The sequence below is a fragment of the Pseudoliparis swirei genome, chromosome 14 (genome assembly GCF_029220125.1).
Source record: "Pseudoliparis swirei isolate HS2019 ecotype Mariana Trench chromosome 14, NWPU_hadal_v1, whole genome shotgun sequence".
NCBI classification, from domain to species: domain Eukaryota; kingdom Metazoa; phylum Chordata; class Actinopteri; order Perciformes; family Liparidae; genus Pseudoliparis; species Pseudoliparis swirei.
Window position 1 is genome coordinate 3810523 of NC_079401.1, and position 27390 is coordinate 3837912.

A 27390-nucleotide genomic window follows, 5' to 3' on the forward strand; every position below is an offset into this window, starting at 1 on the left:
AAGCTGCTCTACAGGTGTCACACTAATCCAGTACCTGTGAGTCTGTGTGCTGAGCCACGGGCGGATTGAGGCTGACTTACATCACATGGACCCATATGGTAGAGCCTGTACCTGCAGAACACTGACAGCACACATGAAGGACGGGAGAGGGGGGGCTTCTTAATAAAGGATCAATTATTGACGTTTTAACACAATTCAGTTTTATTTTGAAATGTTCCCGGGTACACTATATTCTAACATCTTGTACCTACATCATTTAATTAAGCATTTGCAGGTTATTCTGCTCGTGTTGAGGTGTCAAGTCTGCCCTCTAGTGGTACGATATGGCGTTGCATGTAAGGCCTGCAGGTGCCAAAATACAAACTCTTGTATAGAACATATATATATATATATATTATAATAATATAAAATATATTCTAAATATGTATATATATATATTATAATAATATAAAATATATTATACATATATATATATATTCAAATATTTATATATATAAATATCTTATAATAATTAAAGCACGAGCCAATCATGGATGACCTTTGACTCAGGCATCGTAATTACACTAAAGATGGTAGAAATCAGTCCATCTGCTGACCTCTGACCTCTGTGGATGGGAAATAGAGGGTTGATTACAACAGGCACGCCTCCACCGCCTCCCTCACGGTCGGCTGCCGCTCCAAATGAGTCTCCGCCTCCAGGAGAGATCGACCGGTCAGCAAGCAGACCAAAGCCAGAGGGACCGCCTACACACACACAGAGAGAAGAAGAAGTAGCAGACCGGCCTCCATATCCATACGTTCCTCTATAGGCGCTGCACCGCCTCCTCACCTCGGCGCTGCTCCTGGCGGCGTGCGTGTGCGCCCGGACGTCAGAGGACGTGATGGCCGCCGTCAGCTCGTCCACCCGGTAGACGGCCTTCAGGAGAGCTTCCTCACACCGCGGCTCCGGGTAACCGGACAGCTTCTGGAGGGAGAAGGAGACATCCTCCATCAGTCCGTGGTCTTGTGGGAGTGACCCCTGTGAGCACAATGTGAAGCTGTTTCCATGGAAACCTCAGAGTGGGCCAAGCATGCAAAGGAGAAACTTGCATATAGAAATGGGAGAAACACTTTTGACTGCAGTGATTGTACCCGTGTCCTTGTTTTATATTGTATTTGATATATAAAGTATAAAAGATAGGATTCAGGGTTCATTCATTAAATGGAAGAGGGAGCATGTGTTATGGGTTTGAAGTGAAGTCTTCATTTTGGGGCTTTTGAACAGTTTTATCTTTTTATTCTCCACCAAAATGTGATTAAAGTACCTCGTTATAAAGTGCATCAAAAATCTAATTACGTTTTTTTTGTTGGTGTCGAAGTCGGGTTTATGTCCCATGAATCAAAAGGTGTGTTTGTGTTCCACACCTGCAGCAGGCGTGTGGCTCTGCGGTAGAGCTTGCTGTTGGTGACCTGCACGTCCACCATGTGGTTCTGGTAGATCTTCCCCTTCAAGACGTGAGCGCCGGTGCTCACGGCGTTCAGCAGCAGCTTCGTGGACAGCTCCCACTGCTGAGAGAGAGAGAGAGATGGAGGAAAGGAGGGGGGGGAGGGAGATGGGGTTTGAGTCATGAGAAAAACACGAGAAAAAAAATCCACGAAGGCTAAATTAATTGTACAGCTCTGAGATTAAATTAGGCAGAACTATTATTTATCGTGCTCCAATGAGTCACTGGATCAGTGTGTGTGTGTGTGTGTGTGTGTGTGTGTGTGTACCGTCTGCAGTGAGATCCCTGAAGCCGGTGGCTGCCAAGTGAATTTGAGTGAAGATGAACACAGCTCGTCGATGTCATCCTGCAACAGAAGAAACATGCAGGCTGTCAGTGGACCTGTACTTGAGGGGTTGAAAGTATTCTGACCAATCAGAGCGCTTCAACACTATGACATCATTCACCCATTCACACCCTGGTGGGAGGGGCTAAGGGTTACCTGCACATCAGGACTAACTCACATTCACAGGTTATAGACAGACAGGCAGACAGACAGAGAGAGAGAGACAGACATATAGACAGGCGGACAGTCAGGCAGACAGACAGATACACAGACAGACAGACAGGCAGATACACATACATAGAGACAGACAGACAGGCAGTTACTTGTAGGCCAGCGGCCGCCGTGTCTCCGGCGACCTGATGATAAGCGGCGTGGAGGTTGGCGGTCTTTCCTCTCACCGTGCGCGCCCACTCCGCCACATGGCGGACATCGTCTGCAGAGAGACGGCGTCAGGACAGTCGACGGAATCCAAACGAGGAAAACAAACAAACAAACAAACAAACAAACAGCGCCGTCTCACCGCAGTGCGTGTAGATAAGAAGAACGACGTCGCGGTCGTCGAGAGAAGGAAGGACCAGGCGGGAGAAATCCTCCAGAGCGACGCCGAACTCGAGGCCCTAGAGGACAGACACGGCTTCAAGTTACACCGAGGACGACAGCGAGCTGCACTCATTGTTACTTCCCGTGTTTCAGACGTATTAATACTTTGTGAGTATTAAGTATTTCTTATTCAATGATTCTCTTATTTCTGGACAATAATTACTCGTTCGTGAAACTCTATTGTGTTTTCCACAGATGTTATTCCATTGTTTCCATTCACATACCAGTGGCCCCTCATTGTTGCTCAGCTCTCGGTATCCTCCACTGACGAAGCCCCGAACATCTTCGGGGCCTTTCCCACACACACACACAGGACACATTTCATTCGCATCCCCTCCACAGATCGTTTCCTTGCCCATCTGTGCACATTGTCGTCTCACCTGCTCCGAACGTCGGCACGCACTCGCTGGCGTCCACGAGGCCCAGTGCGGCCAGGCGGCCCCAGCCCAGGTAACACACGCGCCGGCCCCGCCGCAGGCTGAACCGCGGCAGGGCGGCACAGACGGTTAGGTTGTAAATGGGTCAAATGAGTGACACCACCCGATACGCTTGAGACAGAACCGTCTCGTGAGAGTCGAGCGTGCCAAATGGCGTCACCGCGGAGAGACTCGAGACACGTTTACACCTGGCGATCATCAAATTAAAAGTGCTTTGGATTCCGTGTGGAATGGTGCTCGGACGAGCCGCTAACGAGCTGGGATGACGTCCGGAATCACAAGGTGAATAAAATCCAAGGTTACAGTGCGACACACACACACACACACACACACACACACACACACCTTTGCCCGGCGGCCTCCACCAGGGCGCCTATCCCCTCTCTCTGGGCGTAGGTGATCTCCAGAGTTTCCTCATAGTCTCTCATGTGCTGCAGGACGCCTCTGTTGGAGAGAAACACGACAATAACTTCATCCTGCAACACACACATGTTCAAATGTATCGATTATAGAACGTTTTCATGAAGCTGTATTGTCTTTATAGTAGTCTGTATTGTCTATATAGTAGTCTGTATTGATTATATAGTAGTCTGTATTGTCTATATAGTAGTCTGTATTGATTATATAGTAGTCTGTATTGATTATATAGTAGTCTGTATTGATTATAATAATAATAACCTTCAATTTTATTTATTATTATTATTATAAAGTAGTCTGTATTGTCTTTATAGTAGTTTGTATTGTCTATATAGTAGTCTTCATTGTCTTTATAGTAGTCTGTATTGTCTATATAGTAGTCTGTATTGTCTTTATAGTAGTCTGTATTGATTATATAGTAGTCTTTATTGTCTATATAGATAGATAGATAGATAGATAGATAGATATATACTTTATTAATCCCCAAGGGGAAATTTGTCGAGTCAGTAGCAGCAACACACAAGAATAAAAAAACAAAACACAAAATATAAGAAGGGTTAGGGTGATCTGGCAAGAGGTGAACTGTTGTAGAGCCTCATAGCCGTCGGCAGGAATGTTCTCCTGTATCTCTCCTTGTGGCAGCGGAGCGTGAGGAGACGTCTGGAGAAAGTACTGAACTGTCCCTGTAGGAGGTGGTGGAGAGGGTGGTCCGGGTTGTCCAATATGGACACCAGTTTCTTCAACGACCTCCTCTCCACCACCTGTTCCAGGTGCTCCAGCTGGCAGCCGATGATGGAGCCAGCCTTCCTAACCAGTTTGTTAAGGCGGCTGGTGTCACGGCTCGATGCTGCTCCCCAGCAGACAATGGCAAAGTGCAGCACACTGGCGACAACCGACTGGTAGAATAACTCCAGCATCTTGCTGCACACGTTGAAGGATCGAAGCTTTCTCAGGAAAAGAGACGACTCATCCCTTCTTGTACACAGCGTTGATGTTGGCCTTCCAGTTCAGTCGGCTGTCGATGGAGACGCAGGTACTTGTACTCCTCCACCATGTCCACGTCCACTCCCAGGACACTCAGAGGTGTAGGAGCTGTCGCCTTCCTCCTGAAGTCCACCACCATCTCTCTGGTCTTGGCCACGTTCAGCCGCAGGTGGTTCTCATCGGCCCACTTTACAAAGTCACTCACCACTGCCCTGTACTCCTCCTCCCGTCCATCCCTAATACACCCGACCACTGCAGAATCATCAGAGTACTTCTGCAGATGGCATGACTCCGTGTTGTACTGGAAGTCACTGGTGTACAGGGTGAAGAGGAAGGAGACAGAACAGTTCCCTGTGGGGCTCCAACATCACTGACCACCGTTCCAGACAGCACACGGCCCATTCTGACAAACTGTGGTCTGCCTGTGAGGTAGTCAGTGATCCAGGAGATGGTGGATTGTCTACATAGCAGCTTCTCACTCAGCAGCAGTGGCTGGATGGTGTTAAATGCACTGGAGAAGTCAAAGAAAGTGACTCTCACAGAGACATCGGTTCCATCCAGGTGCGACTGAGCTCGTTGCAGCAGGTAGTCTGTATAGTAGTCTGTATTGATTATATAGTCGTCTGTATTGTCTTTATAGTAGTCTTTATTGTCTCTAGTAATCTTTATTGTCTACATAGTTCACACAATGGAAGTAAAACAATGTAAATTCTCTATTATAGAAAACATCAGCTTCGGTTTAGCAGGAATATTAATGAAGAGAAACACATCCATTGTGTCCATTGGCTCAGCCCAGGATGTTTACATGCTTGGGGGCCTGGAGGTTCTCGGCGTGCTCACCTGGGCGTGACGGGCGTGCGGGCGAAGGCGGCGCCGTGAGCCGCCGACATCACGACCTCCAGGAGGATCTTGGTGGCGCTGCCTCCCTTCATCCTGGACGAGCCGCTGACGGCTTCTGGCTGGACACACATTCACACGCGGCCTGAGAACAGACGCCCGGCGGGCACCGCGGGAGAGCGGCGGCGCGAGGTTCTCACCCCGACCGCCGGGGTGACGAGGAAGGCCTTCTGGCGTTCGGCGAGCTCCTGCATCCTCCGCACCACGCCGAGAAAGGTGAAGGTGCAGCCCGGAATGCGCTCGTCCCTGAGACGTTAGACATTTATAGGGTGTCGTTTTTACTGGGTTTCAACATTTTCCACGTCATGATGTGAATGCACACACCTGGCCTGATGTGGAGGGTTGAAGCCGACCAGTACGGGAGTGTACACCTCCGGGTGCTGCAGGCAGAAGTCCAGCTGACCTGCAACAAACGGGGCCTACAGGCAGCCAGATGTACGCAAACCAGCACGCGTTATATCTGCGCGCCCAATAAAACGGAGTTCAGATTACGACCGATTGCCGCGACTTACAGATAAACCGCAGGAAATACCAACGAACAAGACGCGCTTCTGCCCCTCGCAGACCTGCAAACACGCGCGGCGGTCAAAAAAGGCACACACACACTTCCTGTCACACACACACACACACTCTCCATGCACGGTCCTGACCTTCTGCAGACTGAGCACGCCCAGCTCGGGGTCATCTTCAGGAGCTTCTTGGGAGGATAGCAGAGCTCTGGGGGGAAAATGAGAAACAGAGATTTCTTTAAAGCGTGTTAAAAGTTGAAGTCAATGTAAACAAAGTAAACAAATAACACGCTCTTCCCCTCACACAAACGAAGAGCGAGCCACAAACTAATCAGAATTTATTTCTGCGTGCATTGGAATGTATTTGTGAAATGTTCTGTGTGTATTTCTGAGTCTGTGTGTATTCGTGAGTCTCTGTGTGTGTATTTCTGAGTCTCTGTGTGTGTATTCGTGAGTCTCTCTGTGTGTATTTCTGAGTCTCTGTGTGTATTTCTGAGTCTCTCTGTGTGTATTTCTGAGTCTCTGTGTGTATTTCTGAGTCTCTCTGTGTGTATTTGCAATTATTGACACTGATCTGACCCTGTGGAAACTCAACTCAGACTGAGTAAGTCATTGTTCACATCGTGTCATCCTTAAAGAAAGTGTGTTAAACCCCTTTAAGATGTGAAGACATCTATATGTATGTATATCACAATGTGAACAAATATACTGCACGTCATATATTTTGTGTATCAGCGGAACAAAACCCAAACATACTTGTCTCCTCCTGCAATAAGGTAGGAGTATACCGGGCTCCGGTCCAGATCCCTCAGCGCTCGGTTGAAAGCCGACTAACAAAACAACAAAGGAAGTCATTTTCACCCATAAAAAAAAACGGAGATTTGAACACGCGATTTTTATTAAATATCATTGACCTAATATTGCTGCCGTGTTCCGGCATAAATTCCCATTATTGGACAAATTGTTTGTTTATTTGGGGTACGCGGTGGGCAAAATGACATTTCAGGACAACTCTTACTGCGATGAGGAAAGCCATCCGACCAGAAGTCCCACAACCACTCAGGACCACGAGGCTGTCCCGAGGATCCTGATGGAGGAGGAGAAGCTTTCACAACGCGGCTGACCGAGCGGCCCAAACACAGACGGAGAGAGAGAGTAGATACCTTGAGAATGTGCTCCACCTTCTTAGCAACCTCCGCCAATGTTTCCGCCACTTGTTCGCTCAAAAGCCTCTAAAATAAAGAAATAAATACATTTGGATCGTAATTTCCATCCCGATAAAGGTTTGCCGCAGGACCGTCTGTACCTGGTAGGTTCCTCCGGTCTCCTCCTGGAACATCTGGGCGTCGCAGGCCTGCAGCATCCTCACGATGCGATTGGCCGAAGCCCGGTCGAGGTCGCGCGTCAGGGGGTTGGACTTCTCTGAAACGGGAAGTGACGGCTCATAATCTGGGGACTGAGAAATAGCAAAGAAATAGTTCAATCCAAGGATTTGAATTTAAAAAATGTAAACGAGGAGAATAATTTCTGAGTCTGATTGTTTATGAGGATAGTTTATGATATTGATAATGTAGCTTAACATAGAGGAATAGTTTGACTCTTTTTGCTTTCTTGCTGAGAGTTAGATGACCAGATACCACCATCTTGCCTGTACGCTAACTATGTAGCTACAACCATCTATCTGTTAGCTTAGCTTAGTTTAGCATAAAGTCTGTAACCTAATGAAGCGGCAAGCTCCAGCCTTATGCTAAGCTCGGGCTAACAAGTTCCTGACCGGAGCTTCATATTTACCCTCCAGGCAAGAGAGTGGTATCGATCTTCTTGTCTAACACCGGGCAAAAAAATATATAATTTGTATGTATTACGTAAAACTTACCTCCCACTTATCCAGAGCGGAGAGACTGCGAGTCCAGTCGGATCCGGCCATGGTGCGCGGGCGAGTTTGTGAGTCTCAAGAACTGTCACAGGGATTTGAAAAAGGAAAGTGCTCGTCTCCGTCTGCGGTGACAAAGTTCACTGAAGGACCTTTGAGACCGAGGAGTGGAAGGAAGTCGGGATGTGTCTCATCGTCAGACTCGCTACCCACGACTGTCACAACAAGACGGCTAAATTGCTGTCAGTGACGCATTTAATATCCTTCCTCCTCGCACTTTATTTATAACTCCTTTTTTCTTTTCTTTTTTTGTAAACACAGTTAATTTCACACCACGCAGTACGCCGCGAAGGCTCGAGACTGTTGTGTCAGCGATGCATATCTACTCCTCATTACCGGCTCATGCTGAATATGAATGAGCCAGTCAACGCCAGCTAGCGTGTTACTCGTGGTTGCCTCTCGCTAACCACCACAGTAGCTCTTCATTGATATTTTAAAAATATAAATAAACACTCTAGCCGAGTAACAAAAGGAGCAATAAAGTCATTAACGCTGTTTTATTGTCATTATCTTCTGCTCAATCAGTTTATATACATACGGAAAGTATTCAGATCCCTTTAAATGTTCACTCTTTGTTTCATTGCAGCCATTTGCTAAAATCAAAAAAGTTCATTTTATTTCTCATTAATGTTCACTCAGCACCCCATCTTGACAGAAAAAAACAGACATGTAGACATTTTTTGCTAATTTATTAAAAAAGAAAAGCTGAAATATCACATGGTCATATGTATTCAGACCCTTTACTCATATTTAACTCACATGCTGTCCATGCTGACAGTTCAGTTTTTCTTTTTTAAGAAATTTGCTAACATTTCTACATTTCTGTTTTTTTCAGTGATGATGGGGTGCTGAGTGAACATTCATGAGAAATAAAATTAACTTTTTTGATTTTTAGCAAATGGCTGCAATGAAACAAAGAGTGAACATTGTAAAGGGGTCTGAATACTTTCCGTACTCCCTCTGTATCTGCATGTGTGTGGCTGAAGAAGTTGTCGAAACACTCCTGGTTTCATTTAAAATCAGCTCGAATAAGCATGAAAACAGATTTGTTGCTCAGTTTCCTCTAAAAATGGTCTAAAACCTCCTGTGAGCAGATATAAAATAAACATGACATGCCTGATAGTTATATCTTCGGTGTGCTTAGCTTCCACGTTCGGTTTTGGATGTTCCTCCCCCCGATAAAACACACATTCCCTCTCTTCTTCGTGAACCAATGAGATGATACAGATTAATTTAGTCCCAGCATAGCAGGTGAGATTAACTTCCTTCTGTGTTGTAAATTGGGCCGAAGGTTGAGTAATATATTAAGACACAAAGAAAAAAATATATTTTTCTCCACAATCACCACTGAGCGGCTTTCCCACGCTGTCAGACTCTAGTTAGAGGTTGGAAGTAGTACGAGCGGTGGCTTATATCGTTATTATATTATTATTATATTGCCCTATTGTTCTCCCAAATAAAGCTCCGGCTCTCATCAGGTGATCGGTTTGATTTTTTGCGTCGATGTGACACAACGTGCAACTTTCACTTGAAGGATCTCACTTTTTATTTATTCATGAACTCCACTGAGCACCAAACATCTGTAACACCCAGAAATATGTGGCGCTGTTAAGTGCATGTGTCAGGGGGCAGCCACTCTGGTGCTCTCACACACACACACACACACACACATCGACTCTCTCCCTGTCCTCCAGCCGCGGTCGTCATGGCAACGGGGAGGCAAATCTCCAGTGGACAGGGGGAGGGAGAGGTAGAGAGAGGGTGGGAAAGGGAGAAATGGGGAGAGAGGGAGAGGGAGATAGGTAGAGAGAGTGGGAGAGAGGGGGAGGGATGGAGAGAAAGGGAGAGAGGAAGAGAGGGAGAGATAGAGAGTGCAATTGCTTGCACAGAAACGTGCTTCTGAGAATGAGGAGGGAGCACGTGCGTGATGAAGATGTGCAGCGCATGCTTTGCATATTTCCGTGCATGTATGTGCGCGATTAGGCAAAACAAATTAGGCGAGTGTGTGTGCGCGCCTGTGTGTGTGTGTGTGTGCGTGTCACGCTCCTGAGAGGCGGCTGAGCGGGCGGTGCACGTGTCTGAGGCGCAGCTCGTCCTCTCCACAGGAGCCGTCACTCAGTGACCTTAATTACTTCTCTCTATGAAAACAAATGAATGCTTCTTCTTCTTATCTCAATCCCATTTCCTTCCCTCCTTCCTTCGTCATTGTGGCTTAATCCCTCCCTCCTCAAGGAAAAACATGTGTATCCCCCCCCCCCCTGACACACCCATTTTCAATCCACCACAACCACTTATAATGCGCGTGCAGATGTCAAATTCGGATGCTGAGGTTTCCTCATCCGACAGGGGGTGGGCAGAGAGAGAGAGAGAGAGAGAGAGAGAGAGAGAGAGAGAGAGAGAGAGAGAGAGAGAGAGAGAGAGAGAGAGAACACGCTGGAGCTGTAGAAAGGAGCGGAGGCTGCAGCGGATGCCGGGTACCGCACGAGTCGGGGTTCCGGGGGTCCGGTGCGTCACCACACACACACACACACGCGCGCACACGCGCGCACTCCCTCACACGTCTTAAGAAGAGCGGGGGATGCAATTACGTCATAGCCTCCCATCGCCCTCGATGACCGCGCGCGCAGGACGAGGATGATGCAGGTCCGCCGGACTCAGACGGCCACGGGTTCTACCGCGAGCGAGCGCCCGGTGCCGGAGACCCGACTGCGCGACGAAGGAGGGGAGCCGCCGACGCGCGGCCGCAGCTTCTGATGGCTCCTCGAGCCGCGGGCGCGAAAGAGACACAGCAGCCGCCGCTGCACGAGAGCGAAGGGGACAGCAGGTATCGGGGAAGTGACGTGGTATCCGCGCCCCGCAAGAAAGCACCACGGTGCGGTTGTCGTGCGTTTCGCAGGAGGGGAAGGGGAACATGGCCGCGCAGTCGGACGGCTTCAAAGTCGGGGTCGCGTACGGCGGCGGTGGCGGCGGCTTCGCGCAGCTGTACGACGTCGACGGCGAGGAGCCGATGGACTCCGCCGCGATACACATCTGCCAGTGCTGCCGCACCTCCGCCTGCTACTGGGGCTGCCGCTCCGCCTGCCTCGGCTCTCTGGGCGGCGGGGGCCATCCCGCCGGAGGGCTCGGCATCCGGGAGACTCACTGCCCGCCCCGGGAGCAGCTGTGGCTGGACTGCCTCTGGATCATCCTCGCCCTCATCGTCTTCTTCTGGGACGTCGGCACCGACCTGTGCCTGGCCAACGAGTACTACCGGAGACAGGACTACCTCTGGTTCGGCCTCACGCTCTTCTTCGTGCTGGTGCCGTCCGTGCTGGTGCAGATTCTGAGCTTCCGCTGGTTCGTGCAGGACTACACGGGCGGGGGGCTCGGGGTGGTGCAGGGGCTGACCAAGCGGGACGTGGTGGCCCTGGGGTGCCTGTATCCCGGCAAGGACCGCCTGCAGCTGGCCACCATTTGGCTGTGGCAGGCCACCATACACATCCTCCAGCTGGGGCAAGTGTGGAGGTAAGGAGGAGGTGGGGGGGGGGGCACACAAACAACAACACACCTGATCCTATCTGACACCACACTCCCTCCCCCTTCCCCTCTCTCTCACATACACAATCTATTTATCTCTCTCTCACACACACACACACGCTTAATGGGTTGAGTGTTGTCGACTCGATGTGGCTAGAAGAAGGAGAGGCTCGCTTCACACTGACAGGCAAGAGAGGAAGAGGAGGACAGGGAAAGGCTCCCCCCCAGCACTTCACTTACTATCTGGGATGACAGACAGTTAACCGATGAAGAGAGGCAGCCAGAGGGACACACACACACGCACACACACACGCACACACTCACGCCAAAAAGACAGTCAGAGACACAGCCACCTTCACGAAGTGTAACGTCTGTATGAAAAGGGAATTCTGCAACTCAAATACTAAAAATAAATACTATAGTTATCTCTCTAGCACTCGGGGGTCCTTCGCTTTAGTTGAAGAATAGAGAAGTTGGGGCTCTGTGTGTGTGTGTGTGTGTGTGTGTGTGCATATTTGTGTAAGTGCATTTGCGTGTCCGTGTGCGTGACCAGCGGATAAACGGTGTCACGGCCCTTCCCGTGATTGTCAGCATGCATGGAGAGTACAAAGAGGGAGAGCATCTGCGCTCCTGGCATCACATCTCCCTCTATCTTCATCTCTCTCTCTCACACACACACACACACACACAGTTGGATAGGGGTAGGTGCTAATTGTGGTGCTAAAGGCACTGGTGGGAGAGAAAAAAACGTCTTCTTTCACATACTTGTTTGTGTTTTTTTGACAGAGTTATAGTCATCGTAGTAGCGGCAGCAGGAGTGCACTAGTTTGTCTCCGGGCCGCTCACTCTCACTCCCTTCCCCTCCTCTCTCTCCAAGAAGACTCCCTAATGGTGTCCACTTGCCTCTGGGCGGACAGCGGAGAGAGCAGAGTGATGAGTGTGTGTGTGTGTGTGTGTGTGTAGACAGCCTGCTGTGCTACTCAGCTCCTCAGCCTCTCTGTGGTTGTAGGGTTAAGTCATCCCTCACACACACACACACACACGCAAACCTCCTCTACCTCCATGCACCCCACCCAGTAGTCGCACCCCTCAGCCTGCGGAATGGACTCTACCACGTGGTGAAAGCAGAGGGGCAGGAGAAGGAGGAAGGAAGGAGGAGGGAGTGGAGCTGATTGTGGCTGAGGAAATGGTACGGCCTGATTGAGACGGATTGCTTAAAGATGTAAGGGGGGGGGGGAAAGGTTGCACATACACAACAATTAAACTGGGGGAAGGGAGTAGAAAAGAAAGCGAGAGGAGGAGTAAGAGTAGGGAGGAAGATCTACTCTATTTGGTACCACAGCCCTCCGTGTTGAGGCTTTGGGTGTCTATACGTTGCGCAATCCTCAACCTGAATGTGAAAACCAGGATTTCCTGTCAATAGAAAAAAAATGAAAGCCAAACAAACGACAATGGTTATCTTTCATTGTTCTGGAGTCAATGAGTCAAGTACTGTTGACCGATTACATTGACCGATTGCCCTCGACCCATTGCCCTCGACCGATTGCCCTCGACCGATCAACCTTGCCATGAGGTTCCTCTGTGCTCCAAAAGACGGTCCCCTCACGGGTGACATCGAGCTGGCATGTTGCAGCAATAGAGGACCGTGTGTGGCAGGTTTCGAGAGCTCCTCTACCCAGGTGTTCCGAACCCTGAGGAGTTCCTCTGAGAGCGCGGGATCATCTTAACCTCTGGGTTCATCTCACAGGCGTCAGAACCGAGTCAGGGAACGATAATGCGGTCCACATTGGAGTTTTCAGGTAGCAGACACTCCCTCCTCAACGTGCCACGAGATCGTTAATTAGAAGCCAGAAGCTCTCCCACGATTGATCGCCCACACGCATCTGCATCGAGCCGTACGGATACGAGTGCCGTGGGCGTTTTTTCCAGAGATGATGCATTATTTATGTTTTTATGAATTAAGCTTGTATGTTTCAGACATGGAGCCACACATGCAGAGTCCTGCATAATGTAGGAGCACATGCACACACGCGATGACACCCGTGCACATGCTTTAGTAATGCGCTCTAGGAACCAGGAGGCTTTGTGCACATACATACATACATAAGCACATACATGCAGCCACACAGTCTGTGAGTGCCCTCGGGCGATTTAATGGAAACCTCTGCCTACATCCCACCCACGTGTACTGTAGTTTCCCACATCTAGAAATCCACTCAGTATGTATTGATCAGATTGTTGTCAACGAGCAGACCGTAATGAAACCGAGAAATATTCACGAGTTCTGTCACGCTAGACGTCGTAGCTGCAATAGGACGACAACTATTGAGCATCCACTCGATTGTTTTCATGAAATGGCCACAACAATTTATAAAGGTGCCATTTTATTCCAAACCCACATTTATCATTTATGATGAAGAAAAGCAAATGTTTGCATAGATCATTAAAAAAAGGAGCTGATGGTAGCTAATCGATTAATAGAGTCTGATAATCAGATTATTATTTAAAGCAGGGAAAATGCAGGAAAGTAATGAGAAAGAAAATAAATGAACATTGAGGATAAAAACAATGAGGCTAAAAAATAATGTGGCATCATTTATAAGAAGCGCTCTTACCTCTGATCCCCTGCAGGTACATCAGGACTCTGTACCTCGGCATCATGTCGCGTCGGCAGAAGGAGCACCAGCGCCGCTGGTACTGGGCCATGATGTTCGAGTACGCCGACGTCAACATGCTGCGGCTGCTGGAGACCTTTCTGGAGTCCGCCCCTCAGCTGGTCCTGCAGCTCTGCATCATGATCCAGGAGAACCGGGCCGAGACGCTGCAGTGTGGGTGGACGGACACATTTACTAAAACACAATAGACCACAAAGCACATACAAGTCAACAGATGCACAAACAGTAATTAGCAATTTGCACACATTCTGCTGTGTAATTTGTGGCTCGCAGATGGTGCTGGATTTTCACAGCGCTTTTGGTTCAGGTAGGCCGAGAAAGGAAGCGCAACCATCGGTGGTCCGGGGGACGTGCTAGAGTAGACGAATTCCATCGGCCTCCTCTTCCTTATTAATCATTCCACTGTATCATCTAGGCGGCCACCCACTGGAGTTATTCATCCCTCTCCCTCTGGAGTTTAGTGACACCTTCTACCTTCTACTTGTATGCAAATATGTGACTCGTACAGGGGGCGGATGCACACAGTAGCTGGGACATCAAAAATAACTTGATGTTTCAGGCTCATAATGTTTGTCGTGTCGCACACAGCTTGTTCTTCAAGGACGTGCCTACGTTGTTGCACAAAACACCGCGGCTGACTCATAATCAATTGGTGTGCTTTTTGTTTCCCGAACCATGAAAACTCTCGATTCTGCTTCGTTGCGATTGAGTCACACACAAAATTCAAAAAAAGAAGAAGCATCCACATCCTCCTCCTCCTCCTCCTCTTGCGTTGATTGCGCCCCCTGTGCCCCTCTGTAGGCATCTCCTCCCTGGGCTCCCTGCTGTCCCTCGCCTGGGTCCTGGCCTCCTACCACAAGCTGCTGCGGGATTCCCGCGACGACCAGCGCAGCATGAGCTACCGCGGGGCGCTGCTGCACCTCTTCTGGCGCCTCTTCACCATCTCGTCCCGCGTCCTCTCGCTCGCCCTCTTCGCCTCCCTCTTCCACATCTACTTCGGCATCTTTGTCGTGGTGCACTGGTGCGCCATGGCCTTCTGGGTGGTGCACGGCGGCACCGACTTCTGCATGTCCAAGTGGGAGGAGGTGCTCTTCAACATGGTGGTCGGCATCGTCTACATCTTCTGCTGGTTCAACGTGAAGGAGGGCCGGACGCGGTACAGAATGGTGGCGTACTACATCGTGGTGTTGGCCGAGAACAGCGTCCTGACCGGCCTGTGGTGGGTTTGCATTTTCTTGCATCTTTGACCTGGATGAAACAAATACTGCATCATGTTTAAAACACAATTAAAAGAAAGTTATAGCATCAGTACAAGCACCTGAGTTGAACCCCGTGTCGCCACCGTCCTGCAGGTACACCTATAGGGACCCAGTGCTGACCGATTCCTACGCCGTCCCAGCGCTGTGTGGCGTCTACCTGACGTTCGCCGGCGGCGTCCTGGTCATGCTGCTGTACTACGGCTTCCTGCACCCGGCCAGCGCCCACCTGCAGCCGAGCCCCGCCTCTTCCTGCTGCGCCCGGCTCCTGTGGGGTCTCCCCTTACCCCCGTCGGCTCCGCCCACCGCCCCGCCCACCCCGGCCCACATGGCCAAGTCGGAGACGGACGAGGACGTGGCTGAGACTTGTCTTCCCGTTTTCCAGGTGAGGTCGGCGCCCATCGCTTCCAAGCCCGAGGGCCCGCTTATAAAGATCGATATGCCCAGGAAGCGTTACCCGGCATGGGACGCCCACTACGTAGACAGGCGCCTGCGGAGGACTATAAACATCCTGCAGTACATAACGCCGGCCGCCGTGGGCATCCGCTACCGCGACGGACCCCTGCTGTATGAACTGTTGCAGTACGAGTCCTCACTCTGACACGCGCACCCTAAAAAAACATGGATGTACACATGGATGTTTAGATTTAGACGCACAATGTCGCACTTGATGTAAAGCACACGGACACAAAAGCAATCAGTCACACTTTTAAGCACACACACACACACATTCCCGCACACATTCCTTGCGGGGACCATGAGCTGCGAGTCCCAGGACTCAACAAGCTGCTTCAGCGCCAGTCCATCTCCTTGCGACACTCTTCATCTGGCCTCATTGATTTAATATCACAGGTTTGTGCTCCACTGTGAAGATTTAAAAAAAACAAAAAAATAAGAAATATGAGCGCGGTTTCACATCGGCGTCTTTGACCACCGCATGCCGTTTACGTCGTGTCGCTCGCACCTCCACGGGTTTCAGTCGAATAAATACATGTGACGCGAAGAAAGAACGCCACGAAGGAAATGTGTGAACATGTCGTCTTTAGTCTAGTTAAAAACAAGGTAGGTGAGATATTTTCTACGTGCAGAAAGGATTTTTTTTAACGCACCATGACGTTGTTGTCGACTGGGGGCAAAGCAGTTGGACTCGTTGGTTTTGGGGTAATGTTGACATGGTTTTCAGGGAGAGTAGCAGAGCATGATGGGAAAGATGGAGAGAGAGACTCAAGCGAATGACAAATTTCACTCAAAGTTTGGGCTACAGAAATAGTTTGACATTTAGTTCCCCTTCTCTCAAAATAAGACGCAATAACTCCAAAACAATGTTCCTGTTGCTGAATGGTTGTCAATGTGAAACTGTGTGCAAATACAAATGTGATGTGCCAACAACAACAACAACAACTAGCTACATCGGCTAAACTGGGTGAGGTAAGATATATTAGCTGGAATACATTTTCAAACATTACATATTACAGCCAATATGTTAAAAAATTATCTTTTTATTGCCAAGAGGACTGTCACTCTCACTCAAGAGCGTGTATGCTAAGGTGTTAGCATGGAGAAACATTGAGTCGGTGTTATTGGCTTCTGATGCTTTCGGTATTACTAATGTACGGTTATATGATAAATATGACTATTATTAAGGGCACATACCTATTTCACTGTTTGCATTCAAGTGTGCCGTCTGGGTCAGCTCCATCATTTCCTGTTATGCTGGGAGGTTACTCTGTCGGTAATGCGAGGCGATTTATTCTTGATCCACGTCTACTAAATCTTTCCCGCGCGTGAAGTCTTAATTATGTTGGTCTCACGCTAACGGGGTGCTGCCACGACACAGCGTGGGTCTCGTCACGACCCGCTCAATGGCTTCCACCCACGTCTGAGCTGTGATGTATGGCTCATTATTTATTTATTTGGTTTGTTTATCCTTGTGATTCAAGCTGTCACATTGGCGGGCCACGAAGACGTTGCTACCGAAAACACACGGCGTCGGGGGGGGGGCTCGACACCACGTGGCGGGCGAGTAGACTCAAAGTGTTTGGAATGCGACCGGAAGTGTTTTTGCCGCCTAAACGCCAGCCAATTCGTCGCTTCCGATGGCAACAACAACAACAAACATGCACGCTTCTTATTCAAGAAGGAGAAAGATAAAGATGTTGCATTTGAGAGCAGATTAAAGAGTGCGTTTGAATAAAAAAGGGGGAAAGTCAACATGTTTGGGTGCAGTTTTAGCCACTTATTTGTAAATAAATACATTTCCCTACCATACAATTCATTAAATACCATTTAAAAGTGTTGGATTATTCAGTAATCAAGCACAAATGACCGTACATGATGCAGGGATCAGAGACTTAACTCATTTAAGTGAATTAATCATTATACATTGAATACTTTATTATATTTTGGACCAGGGGTTCCCACCAAATCTTCTGGATCTTGATCATCTAAAAAATAGAGGCAATTTATCAGCAGACCTATGAACAATCTTTGATTGTTGGAGTTCCTCCTGAAAATAAAGCAAAACAACGCTCCGGCCTGGAGAAGAGCAAACATCTTGGGACCCTCATTGGTTCCCCGCCCCCAGGGTTGGGAACCCCTGTTTAGACCAATTAATGAATCAATTAATGGCTCAACTGATCAATGAACCATGAAAAGGATCATAGGTGAGACGAACCCCAGTGAATGTGGACGTGTCCCTTTAAGTTAGAACAACGTGAACAAACAGCGAGCTTACGTAACTTTTTCGTGGTGCTAGATGTAAATAATAAAATATGGAACCCACACACACACACATACACACACACACACTTATGGTGCAATAAGGGCAGCCTGTCTCTTTGAATTCTATGGTGCAACTTGAGTACTGCCTTCAGTTGTCGGCTAAGACTCCGTCCAAACGGAGAACTGCTCTTCCCGTTCTGCAGAAGCTATGCAAGGAGATGTGCTTAGTGTACACACACACACACACACACACACACACACACAGAGTTCCCCACTAACAGCAGGGAGATGTGTTTAGTACACAGTGAGAAAACAGGCAACAACATGGGATGTGTCACTACCTCACCGCATGAACACACACACACACACACACACTCACTAATGTCCAATAATCCCATACCCCTTTATAATTTGGGAACAATATTCATATGGTGCTATGGAGTCAAGACGGATATTGTCTTGTAACTGTTGTGGTCACAGTGAAGTACTTCGCCAGGTGTGTTTAGAGTGTGCAGAAGAAGAAGACGCAACGCTCTCCTCCTCCGTCTCCGAGGAAAAGCAACAATGCTCTCTCCGCTCGACAGAAGTGGAGGGTGGTGCTCATCTGCTTGAGTGCACTCCGACGTGGACGTGCACCGTGCATTAAGAGCGCGGGTCCAGATGTGTCGAAGAACAGGAATAAAAAATAACCGAATGTGCGACATTCAGAGGGCGCAGTCGGACTTTTCCTGTTGAGATTGTGAATTCCCTGCATGCGTCAACCCGTCTGAAGAGTCACGGCTTCGTATGCGCTCCTGGGATGTTAAAGGGAGATGCACGTTGAGCTTGCCCCACTAGCCCCTCCCCCCCACACTGACCTCTGACCTTTTGAATTAAAACCGTCACCCCCCCCTTTGCACCCAGAGCTCCAGCCAATCAGAGATCAGGTTCAACACAAATCAGGTCGGACACAACCAAAAAATGAAACCACACACGGTTCCTTTTTTCACGCGGAGGTTTTCCCATGTGGCGTTCAGGCTCGGCAGTAGCCTCGTAATCAAAACGGTCGGTGTCATAATCTTCTATACCGTGTCCATTTTGTTTTAAATTCACACTAACCTTCATATCTGGTCTAAAAAAACCCAAAAGTCACATTCTCCAGTTGAGTCCGCATGCTCCGAATGAACCCAGAGCCACGCCCACTCAGCCAGTGTCATTGTCCGGCTACACATCCACAGCTATGCAAAGGTTACACACACAAAGCTTCTGGGCTTGTATAACCTTTACACACACACAATAATACCACATCACTGTTCTCATGTAATCCTTGTACTTTTGTCTTTGTTTGCAAATCAGAGGAGAAGAAAGCCAAAACCAGGAAAGTGTTAATGTACAACAATGCAAACGTGTGACTTTTGACGTTTGTTTATATTTCATTTATATGAAGTTAATTCATCGAGTTCGTCTGCAGATAGGTTCAAATTGATCGGGGGAGGGGGGTAACCGCATAATGTACCTTTTAGGGAATGACCGGGATGGATGCGACCTCCTGGCGGATGACTGTGCATCCGATTGTGAAACGTTAAAAAAAAACTGTTTTGTTTTTTTGTTCTTTGGATGAACATGTAAATGTTCCAGTATCAGGGTCTGCAAGGCATATGAGGCTGTGTGTGTGTGTGTGAGTTATGCTTCATATGCTTTTTACTTTTCACCAAAGTTCTTTGCTTGGTCCGGAGCTGTGAAAATGATCATTACTCATCTCTCTGATCTCAGACCAGTTTGGACCCGATCAGTCCTTTTTTTCTTTTAGGAGTGCGTCGGAGTGATTTCAAAGGTTCGACTCAGGTGTGAATATTTACTATAAGCACAGGGCAGGGACGAGTCCTTAACGTGGATGTACCATGAACTTTTATTTTGTCGGGGTCATGCTTTTCCACCGTGTTCTCCAGCTTGAAAAGAAGAAAAAAAGGAAAAGGCTCTAGAGATTTTCGATGTTCAAAAAGTACCTTTTTATTTTCTTGTGGTTGGCATTTTGATTGTAAATACCTTCTACTGGTAATCCTCCTCCGTTGGATCTATGTTCAATGAGTTGGTTAGATGGCTTTTTCAAATGTACCGATCGTAAATGTTCTTTATAAATATCCAGAATGTACGACGAGAGAAGACTGGAAACTGTGTTTTTCGTAGGAGTCTGTGCCACCGTGTTGTATAAAGCACACTGATATTAGATCTGTGTTGGGAGGGAGGGGGGGGGGGCAGCGATTAGGACGAACGGATGTAATATTTGTCTCACATTCCTGATCAACACACACACAAAAAGTTTGTAATTGTTCTGCAGAGAGAGACCGTCACAAGAAATGATTAGTACACACATGTCCATGTTGAGCCCCTTAGAAACAAGTGACAAGCTAATGCATGAGATGAGCATTTAAGAAGATGTTCATCACTTGCATACCTGTACGCTTAAAATGAAGCGGGAGTCGGCAGCCGGTTCCCTTCGCTTAAATGAGCAGAAGCTAGCTAGCTTTGTTTGAAAGTTTCAAACATTTAAACAAAGCCAGCTCGGTTCCCTTTACTTCCAGTCATTATGCTAAGCTAACCGTCTCCTGGCGCTAGCGTCACATTTAGTGTACATTAGCGAGTGTGGTATCGATCTTCTTGGCTTCCTCTAATAAAGAAAGCGAATTCAATGACATTTAATACCGCGAGCATCACATTGAAATTAAGGTCAATTCCCCTCACTTCAGCTGTATTTGGAGTGGAGAAATCTAAAGAGGAAAAGCTCTCAAACCCTGGAGAAATAAATCCAAAACGTTTCTACATTGCTTGATACATGAGAAATTAATTTGTCATTTCTTGGAAACTATCTTTTGAGTAGCAGTTATTAAAACAATTTAAAGAGCAATTTAGGAGTTATATGGGATTTTTTAAACTTTTGGGTGTGATTTAAATAGCGTGATGCAGTGGTCCTATTTGCAGCGTGCAGCTACATGCCAAACAGTTCAACACAGAAGCACATATCTCAAACTTAAGGAAGGCAAAGTTCAAAGAGGGACAGAACTCACAGGTTGTTTTTAAATTCCGATGATAGCAGGGTCTCACATCTCCAGTCTCCACTGTAGAAAGGATGGCTGCCGTCATCGATCGTGTTCAAAACAGCTCTTGCGTCAGCTCATGAAAAATAAAAACACCATTCAGGAATCTTCTGGTCTTTGTGTGTGTGTGTGTGTGTGTGTGTGGAGGGGGGGGTTCCCGAATTCACAGCGAATGTTTTCTGACCAACCGCAAAAGAAACAAGAGACGCCGCGTACGTCTCGTCGTCCGTGTATGTGTCTACGATAACCGTTCAAAGCATTCTGGGGGAGATATTTTCAATGGCTCTCTGTGGCCAGCGCTAGGAAATGTGTTATTTTTGTTACAATACCTCCTGAAAATAAAGTCTATTTATCTGTGAAGAGACAAAGATTTACAATTATACAGATGACTCCATAGAAATGCTGATTTTAAATGATTTTTAAGTTATATAAAACATGTACAGTTCATTTGGTTTTGAACACGATACAGAAATGTATTACCAGTATTACCTTGTAATGTTGTGACTGCGATGGAGAAAAAAATATATATAAAGGAATAGAAATTAATTTTTTTTAAATGGGTGTCGCTTCTCCTTTCCATTTCGGGACATAAAAAAACAAACAATTTTTTTAAAGTCTTTTTTTCAATAAACTTTATTCATTTATAAATAAATGATATTTCACAGGAATCTCTCAACAGGCATATTGCCCTCGTGTTTTACCAGCCCCCCAAAAGTAGATAAATAAAAACAGTAACAGTAGAGCGCAAAGACGCAGTTTACAGCCTGAAAAGACCACAAACGTCCATAAATACGAAGGTTTGGACGTGGAACCCTTCCACATCACATACATACACACACACATGAATAGATGCATGGACACGAAGCACATGACCACTGGGGCTAAAGTTGAGTTAGTGTGAATAAATCCCATGAAAAGACCGACTTTATCCTGTTGGCATAAACCCGAAAATAAACTCCTGCAATAACTGGCTTTCACGCCGTGGATGAATACACACTGGGTGCTCTGAGTATTTGGGGCAACAATGTCGCAGAGGAGAAGGACATTGATACACACGTCATCGTTGGTTTTGGTCTTTTCGTGGGATTTGTTGAACGTAGAAGAAACATCAGAAAGATTGAGAAGACAAACATGCTCCTAAAGATTTCTTATTACTTGAAATTCATTGGAGTGTTTACATTTTATGAAGCGAATCCCTCGGATTCTCCTTAAAGCGTCTGTTGTGCAACTTAATAACTCAATTGAAAAGAATGGATACCTGACAAACACTTTTCATCGACACCGCTGTTCCCAACGCGCGTTACTTCTTCAGGTGTGACCTCTTCAGGTGTGACCTCTTCAGGTGTGACCTTTCAGTTTGAACCAAATGAACCAAAACAGTACATACAGAAAGACACTCAAAAGGATATCCAATGAAAAATATCTGTCACGCTTTCCTCTTCAAGACTCCCAGGATGTCAGCGAGACACAAAACAAATCTCCATCGAGCGAGTGGCGCCTTCTGCTGACGAACAGTTCAAAGTGCAACAACAAAAAAGTCCCATCCGCACACTCACAATAAAGAATACATCTCTAAATCCTAAAAAAGTAAAAGTCCTCTTTCTCCAAGAATATGAAGTAATTATTAATCTCAATGTTCACCCTACCCCCGAACATGGCCCAGCCACGACCTCGGGGGGGGGGGGGGGGGGGAGTCATGTAAAGTACCTCCAGGCGAGCAGGAACAGGCCACGCAGGTTCAGGTGACCCGACCGGGTTCGCTCCAGACGGGGCTCGTCAACCGGGAGACTCTGGAAGGGCCGGGAGCCCGACGGGCCGCGGAGCCTCAGGAACCTGAAGAGAACTGAAGAGCAACGAGTCCCCGTTAGGAGGGCTCCACCAAACGTTTGCATCTCAACTTATGACACGTATGTGTATCGCCGTATTTGTTGTCCGATATGAACTCGGAAGGCCGCCACCAGAGGAGCTTGGAGCCGAGCTGCACCTCCTCCTCGTGCCGGTTCAATGCCGTCCCACTGCGGCGTGTGACCGGCATGAGGAGGAGGTGCCCGGCTGTTGTGGCTGTGCATGGTTCTTCCACACGCTACGGAGGTTTGTTACATTGCATATACGTCTCGTTTCCTCCTCCTGACTGATAAACTTCAATCAGCCAATCCACCAAACCAGAGTCGATAGCAACAGCAGAATAAGCCGTTTGGCATTGGCAGAGAAGATTTGGCACACTTTTCATGGGCGCAATGGGGCACCGTTTAAAAAGGGAAAAAACAGGCTTTCCAAATATAAAGTGTATAGCCAAGAAATATTGTCACGTCAGAGAATTAATCTACCAAACACTAATTTCTGAACTTTTTTGTTCCGATGTTTAGTCGACTAGGATCACCGCGTCGCGGTTGTATCCCTCCGTCAAACAGTCCCCGTGGTCCTTTTATCCTATTAGACATGGGGATGAAATCGTCATAAAGGGGCAAAAATAAGTTGTTGAGGTCACATCGACCTTCGCCCACCATATTCAAATCAGTGCATCCTTCAGACGAAGTGGATGGTCGTGCCAAACTTGAAGATATTCTCTCGGGTTTTTCCTGCAAGAGAATAGTACGTACATACGGACAGCCCCAAAACAAAACAATGAATATATATATATATATATATATATATATATATTGATTATTAAAACCCTCTGGAACGCTGCTGCATGCCAATCAAAGACGGCCACCATCCTGCTGAGGTCAGAGCGTGTGGGCCGAACTAAATGCGACGCGGCCTTTCGGACTCACCGGTGATGGTTGTGAGCACCAACAGGACGCCCACCACCATGCCGACCACCACCGGCGCCTCCCAGTAGGTGTCGGTGGCCAGCAGCAACCGGGCCTGGTTCAGGGTGCCGTTGTTGGGCTGCGGGGGCACCGCCAGCAGGTGGCACATGAGCGGGTAGATGTCCACGCTCTGCATGCTGCTGATCCGATAGCCCTGGCGGAAGCCGGGCCCCACCGCGGCCATGAAGGGGTGCATGCTGGTCAGGGAGTTGTCGTAGCCGTGGTCGCCCACTGGAGGGAGGGGAGCAGAGCGGTGGGTGGAGGCGATCACGTGTCTGGCTATCACAGGAAAGAGAAGAACAACTCGGGGGGGGGGACGTACGGCGCGGCAGCCGGTTCCCCCGCTGAACGATGGTCCAGCCCTCGTCGGCGACCAGTATGAGCGGCGGCGTGCGCTCATTGTGCCGGTAGTGCAGCCTGTCGGGGATGTCCGACTTCAAATACGCCGTCATGTTGGGGTGGCACTTCTCCAGCAAGGCGAAGACGGCGTCCGGGTCTGAGAAGCACGTAGGAATAAGCATCGCGCGCATCCCTAAAAAAAAACAGCCGGCCGCCGACCCTTCGGTCTCTCGCGGTTTACCTCGGAGCGGGATGAGGGCCGTGACGGGGGAGAGGTCCACCAGCGTGTAGTTGTCGGGGTGGAGGCAGTCGTCCAGCCGGATGAGGCGCTCGGCCGAGCACTGGGTCATGCCGTGGTCGCTGGTCACCAGGAGGTTGACGCGGCCCCAGAGGCCGGTGCGGACCAGCTCTGAAATCAGAAGGCCGACGTTGTCGTCGACCTGGTCCCGGCGCCGGTCACGGTTTACAAACCCAAAGCGCGAGGCGCTGCGTACGAATCTAACTCGCTAAGACACACACACAACTTCAACACATCTTTTAGATACAACCATTTGTATTCATACGACATCAAAATGTTGATGTTGTTCACTGTGTCAAACACATAAGAAATAACAACTTTTTTTATATATTTAAAGGGCTATTAAGGTAGTCAACAAACAAACATAAAGTACCTCACACTTAAACTTGGAAAACAATATTAATTCTAATAATTTTCTGGAGGTTTTAATTGCTGGGGTCAAATTGACCCCGAGGGTAAAATATGTCAGTAAATATAAAGGTAACAGGAGGGTTAAACATTGAATGGGGTCAAATTGACCCTAAGGCAACAGGAGGGTTAAACGAGCCCATGGAGACACATCTGTGGACAGAACTATGAAAGTACAATGAAAAGCGCTATAGAAATGTTATGTATTATTATTACCTCTTTCAGCACTTGGCCCATGGCCGTGTCGTTGTCCGGGCCGAACATGTGACCCGACCAGTCCGGTTCCTCCCAGTAGATCGCTGTGAACATCGCCCCTTGCTCCTGGTGGCGAGGTGCGGTACGGGACGTTAACGGGAAGAAGAAGAAGGGCAAACCAGAAGAAGAGCGGGAAGCGCACGGCGCCTTTTTTCTCTCCTACCTTTCCGTCTCCCAGCATCCACTTCGTCGCGTTGCCCAGCCGCTGTCGAAAGGTCACGCCGGAGTCGTAGGGCAGGAAGTGCGACGGCGTGCGGTTACCGATGACCACGTCGGAGCCGGGCCACATCGTGACCGCCGTCTCGTAGCCGGAGTCCAGCGCCGTGACCCAGAGGGGCCGCGCCTTGTCCCACCACATCGGGTCGGTGCCGGGGCCCACGTGGAAGCTCTTGTGGCTGACGGGGTCGTACATGTTGCTGGCCAGGATGCCGTGGGACTCGGGGTAGAGCCCCGTCACCTGGGGGGGGGGGGGGAACGGTCGAGCCGCGTCACGAAACCCGGTCGCTCCACGCAATTTTGAAAAAGAACAAGCGGCGAGGGGTCACCAGGCTGTAGTGGTTGGGAAACGTCTTGGTGCTGAAGACGTTGGTGAGCTGCTCCACCAGGACCCCCTGGCTGTACAGCCGCTTCAGGTTGGGCATGGGGAACCGCCGCAGGTAGTCGGCGCTGAAGCCGTCGAACGACACCAGCAGGAGCGGCGGGGGGCCCGGTCCGGCCGCGGCTCCCTCCACGCTCCTGGCCCCGGCGCCACGCAGAAGGCCCGGCAGCAGCAGCAGCAGCAGCATCCTGTGAAGACGCAACGCCGGTGACGCACACGTTTGCGGGGAACCTGTCCGGTGAGTATAATTACCATCTTAGTAATTGTTTATTTATTTTTTTGCAAACCACAAAGCAAAGTGTCGGCTAATTTAAATGATGATAGGTGTCATAATTCTGACGCGCAGAAGCACATACCGAGAGAAAGGAGCCAACATTAGGATTGGGTTCTTCACGTTTCGGTTCCGATGGCGATACCGGGGCCCCGACTTGATATACGTGTTTAATTAATGTGCTGTGTCACTTTTTCAACTGAGTAACAAGTAAGGCTAAGACTTGTGGGTATTTATTTTATACTTTTTTACCCCCAGATTTGAAAGTCTTCCATGCTCGTTTCCTCGTGAGATTAGGTGATTTCAGATCATCTATATATTTAAATATAAATGATCTGATATGTTGCTGACGTGTCGGTATTTAGTTACTCCACTTCAACCCCTCACTCAACAACGAGCTGAACAGGTTCAGTCAGCTGACGCCTCGTGCTGCGTTCACGACTCAAGTGGTGGGAATGTTTCGCTTTTGAACGCAGCATTTGGGATTGGAGAGGTAGAGAGAGGGAGAGAGGGAGGTAGGGAAAGAGAGAGGGAGAGGTAAAGAGAGGGGAGAGGTAGAGAGAGGGAAAGAGAGAGGGAGAGGGAAAGAGAGGGGTAGGGAAAGAGAGAGGGAGAGGTAGAGGGGAGAGGAAAAGAGAGGGAAAGAGAGAGGGAGAGGTAAAGAGAGGGGAGAGGTAGAGAGAAAGAGAGCAAAAGGGAAAGAGAGGGAAAGAGAGGAGAGAGGTCGAGAGAGAGGGGGAGAGAGAGAAAGGGAAAGAGAGGGGAGAGGTAGAGAGAGAGAGGGAGAGAGAAAGGGAAAGAGAGGGGAGAGGTAGAGAGAGAGAGGGAGAGAGAAAGGGAAAGAGAGGGAAGAGAGGTAGAGAGAGGGAGAGAGAGAGAAAGGGAAAGAGGGGAGAGAGAGAGGGGTAGAGAGAGAAAGGGAAAGAGAGGGGAGAGGTATAGAGAGGTAGAGAGAGAGAGAGGGGTAGAGAGAGAGAAAGGGAAAGAGGGGAGAGGTAGAGAGAGAGAAAGGATAAGAGAGGGGAGAGGTAGAGAGATAGAGAGGGGAGGGAGAGAGAGAGAGGGAGAGAGAGAGGGGGGTTGTCCCTAAAAACTTTTAATTTAAATACAGCTGGAAGCAACTCTCTCTCTTACTCTACATCCGGTTTCATAAATGTCAGCCAATTATACAAGCACACACACACACACGCTTCCGCATCTCAACGACACAAGAATAAGTGCGAATTTTAATTACAAGGACATGACCACGAATAGCTCATTTACACACTCTCTCCTATTGCCACTTTCTTATTTTCTTTCTGACAGAGGGAGGGAGCTAAGGAGCTCACGTTAGTTACCTGTCGAAAGCAAAGACCGCCAGCTGTGAGGTCAGACACGCGAGGAGCAAATATAAAGAAAATAGACGCACATTGGATTCAGCTGGAGGACCAGTTCTATTGTATTTGCTGCTATCAGCGGACAACCCTGAGCTAATGTTTAGCAGTTTAATGTCACGCTACCTGTAATGGGCTGACAGGCAGGTGTCCTCCAGACAGTATCGTTGAACAACTTTCCCCTTCAGTCTCTTTCACGCAGCAGCA

At 48.5% G+C, this 27390-nt stretch overlaps 4 protein-coding genes across 12 annotated transcripts; 2 read left to right on the forward strand and 2 right to left on the reverse strand.

Moving 5' to 3' along the window:
* Window positions 1-60: 60 nt before the first annotated feature.
* gckr (glucokinase (hexokinase 4) regulator) lies at window positions 61-13784 on the reverse strand. Of its 2 annotated transcripts, XM_056430810.1 has the most exons (20): window positions 13718-13784; window positions 7530-7611; window positions 6960-7109; window positions 6817-6885; window positions 6672-6740; window positions 6410-6483; window positions 5795-5861; window positions 5657-5710; window positions 5469-5563; window positions 5285-5390; window positions 5088-5206; window positions 3192-3290; window positions 2790-2887; window positions 2634-2701; window positions 2330-2426; window positions 2133-2242; window positions 1753-1830; window positions 1405-1548; window positions 830-964; window positions 61-744 (listed from the first exon to the last, which is right to left on the reverse strand). In XM_056430810.1, the coding sequence occupies exons 2-20, from the start codon at window positions 7578-7580 to the stop codon at window positions 631-633; spliced, it is 1797 nt and encodes a 598-aa protein (XP_056286785.1). In that variant the 5' UTR covers window positions 7581-7611; window positions 13718-13784; the 3' UTR covers window positions 61-630. The 2 variants fall into 2 exon arrangements, with proteins under 2 accessions (XP_056286785.1, XP_056286786.1); XM_056430811.1 differs by lacking the exon at window positions 13718-13784 and having other exon boundaries at window positions 1405-1545; window positions 7530-8197.
* On the forward strand, window positions 10109-12283 carry LOC130204251 (XK-related protein 6-like). The gene has a single exon (XM_056430816.1). It carries the CDS (start codon window positions 10498-10500, stop codon window positions 11092-11094), a length of 597 nt encoding a protein of 198 aa, XP_056286791.1. The 5' UTR covers window positions 10109-10497; the 3' UTR covers window positions 11095-12283.
* Window positions 13782-27390, reverse strand: enpp4 (ectonucleotide pyrophosphatase/phosphodiesterase 4). Of its 8 annotated transcripts, none has more exons than XR_008833603.1 (12): window positions 27310-27358; window positions 25487-25770; window positions 25105-25398; window positions 24903-25007; window positions 24222-24420; window positions 23964-24137; window positions 23603-23872; window positions 22536-22671; window positions 20799-20904; window positions 19780-19963; window positions 18853-19682; window positions 13844-13923 (listed from the first exon to the last, which is right to left on the reverse strand). XR_008833603.1 is itself a non-coding variant. In XM_056430814.1 (9 exons), exons 2-9 carry the CDS (start codon window positions 25724-25726, stop codon window positions 13872-13874), a joined length of 1470 nt encoding a protein of 489 aa, XP_056286789.1. In that variant the 5' UTR covers window position 25727; window positions 27310-27390; the 3' UTR covers window positions 13782-13871. The 8 variants fall into 8 exon arrangements, 3 of the variants coding, with proteins under 3 accessions (XP_056286789.1, XP_056286788.1, XP_056286790.1); XR_008833604.1 differs by having other exon boundaries at window positions 13852-13923; window positions 19593-19682; XR_008833602.1 differs by having other exon boundaries at window positions 13874-13951.
* On the forward strand, window positions 13972-15205 carry LOC130204252 (XK-related protein 6-like). The gene has a single exon (XM_056430817.1). The coding sequence runs from the start codon at window positions 14671-14673 to the stop codon at window positions 15022-15024; it is 354 nt and encodes a 117-aa protein (XP_056286792.1). The 5' UTR covers window positions 13972-14670; the 3' UTR covers window positions 15025-15205.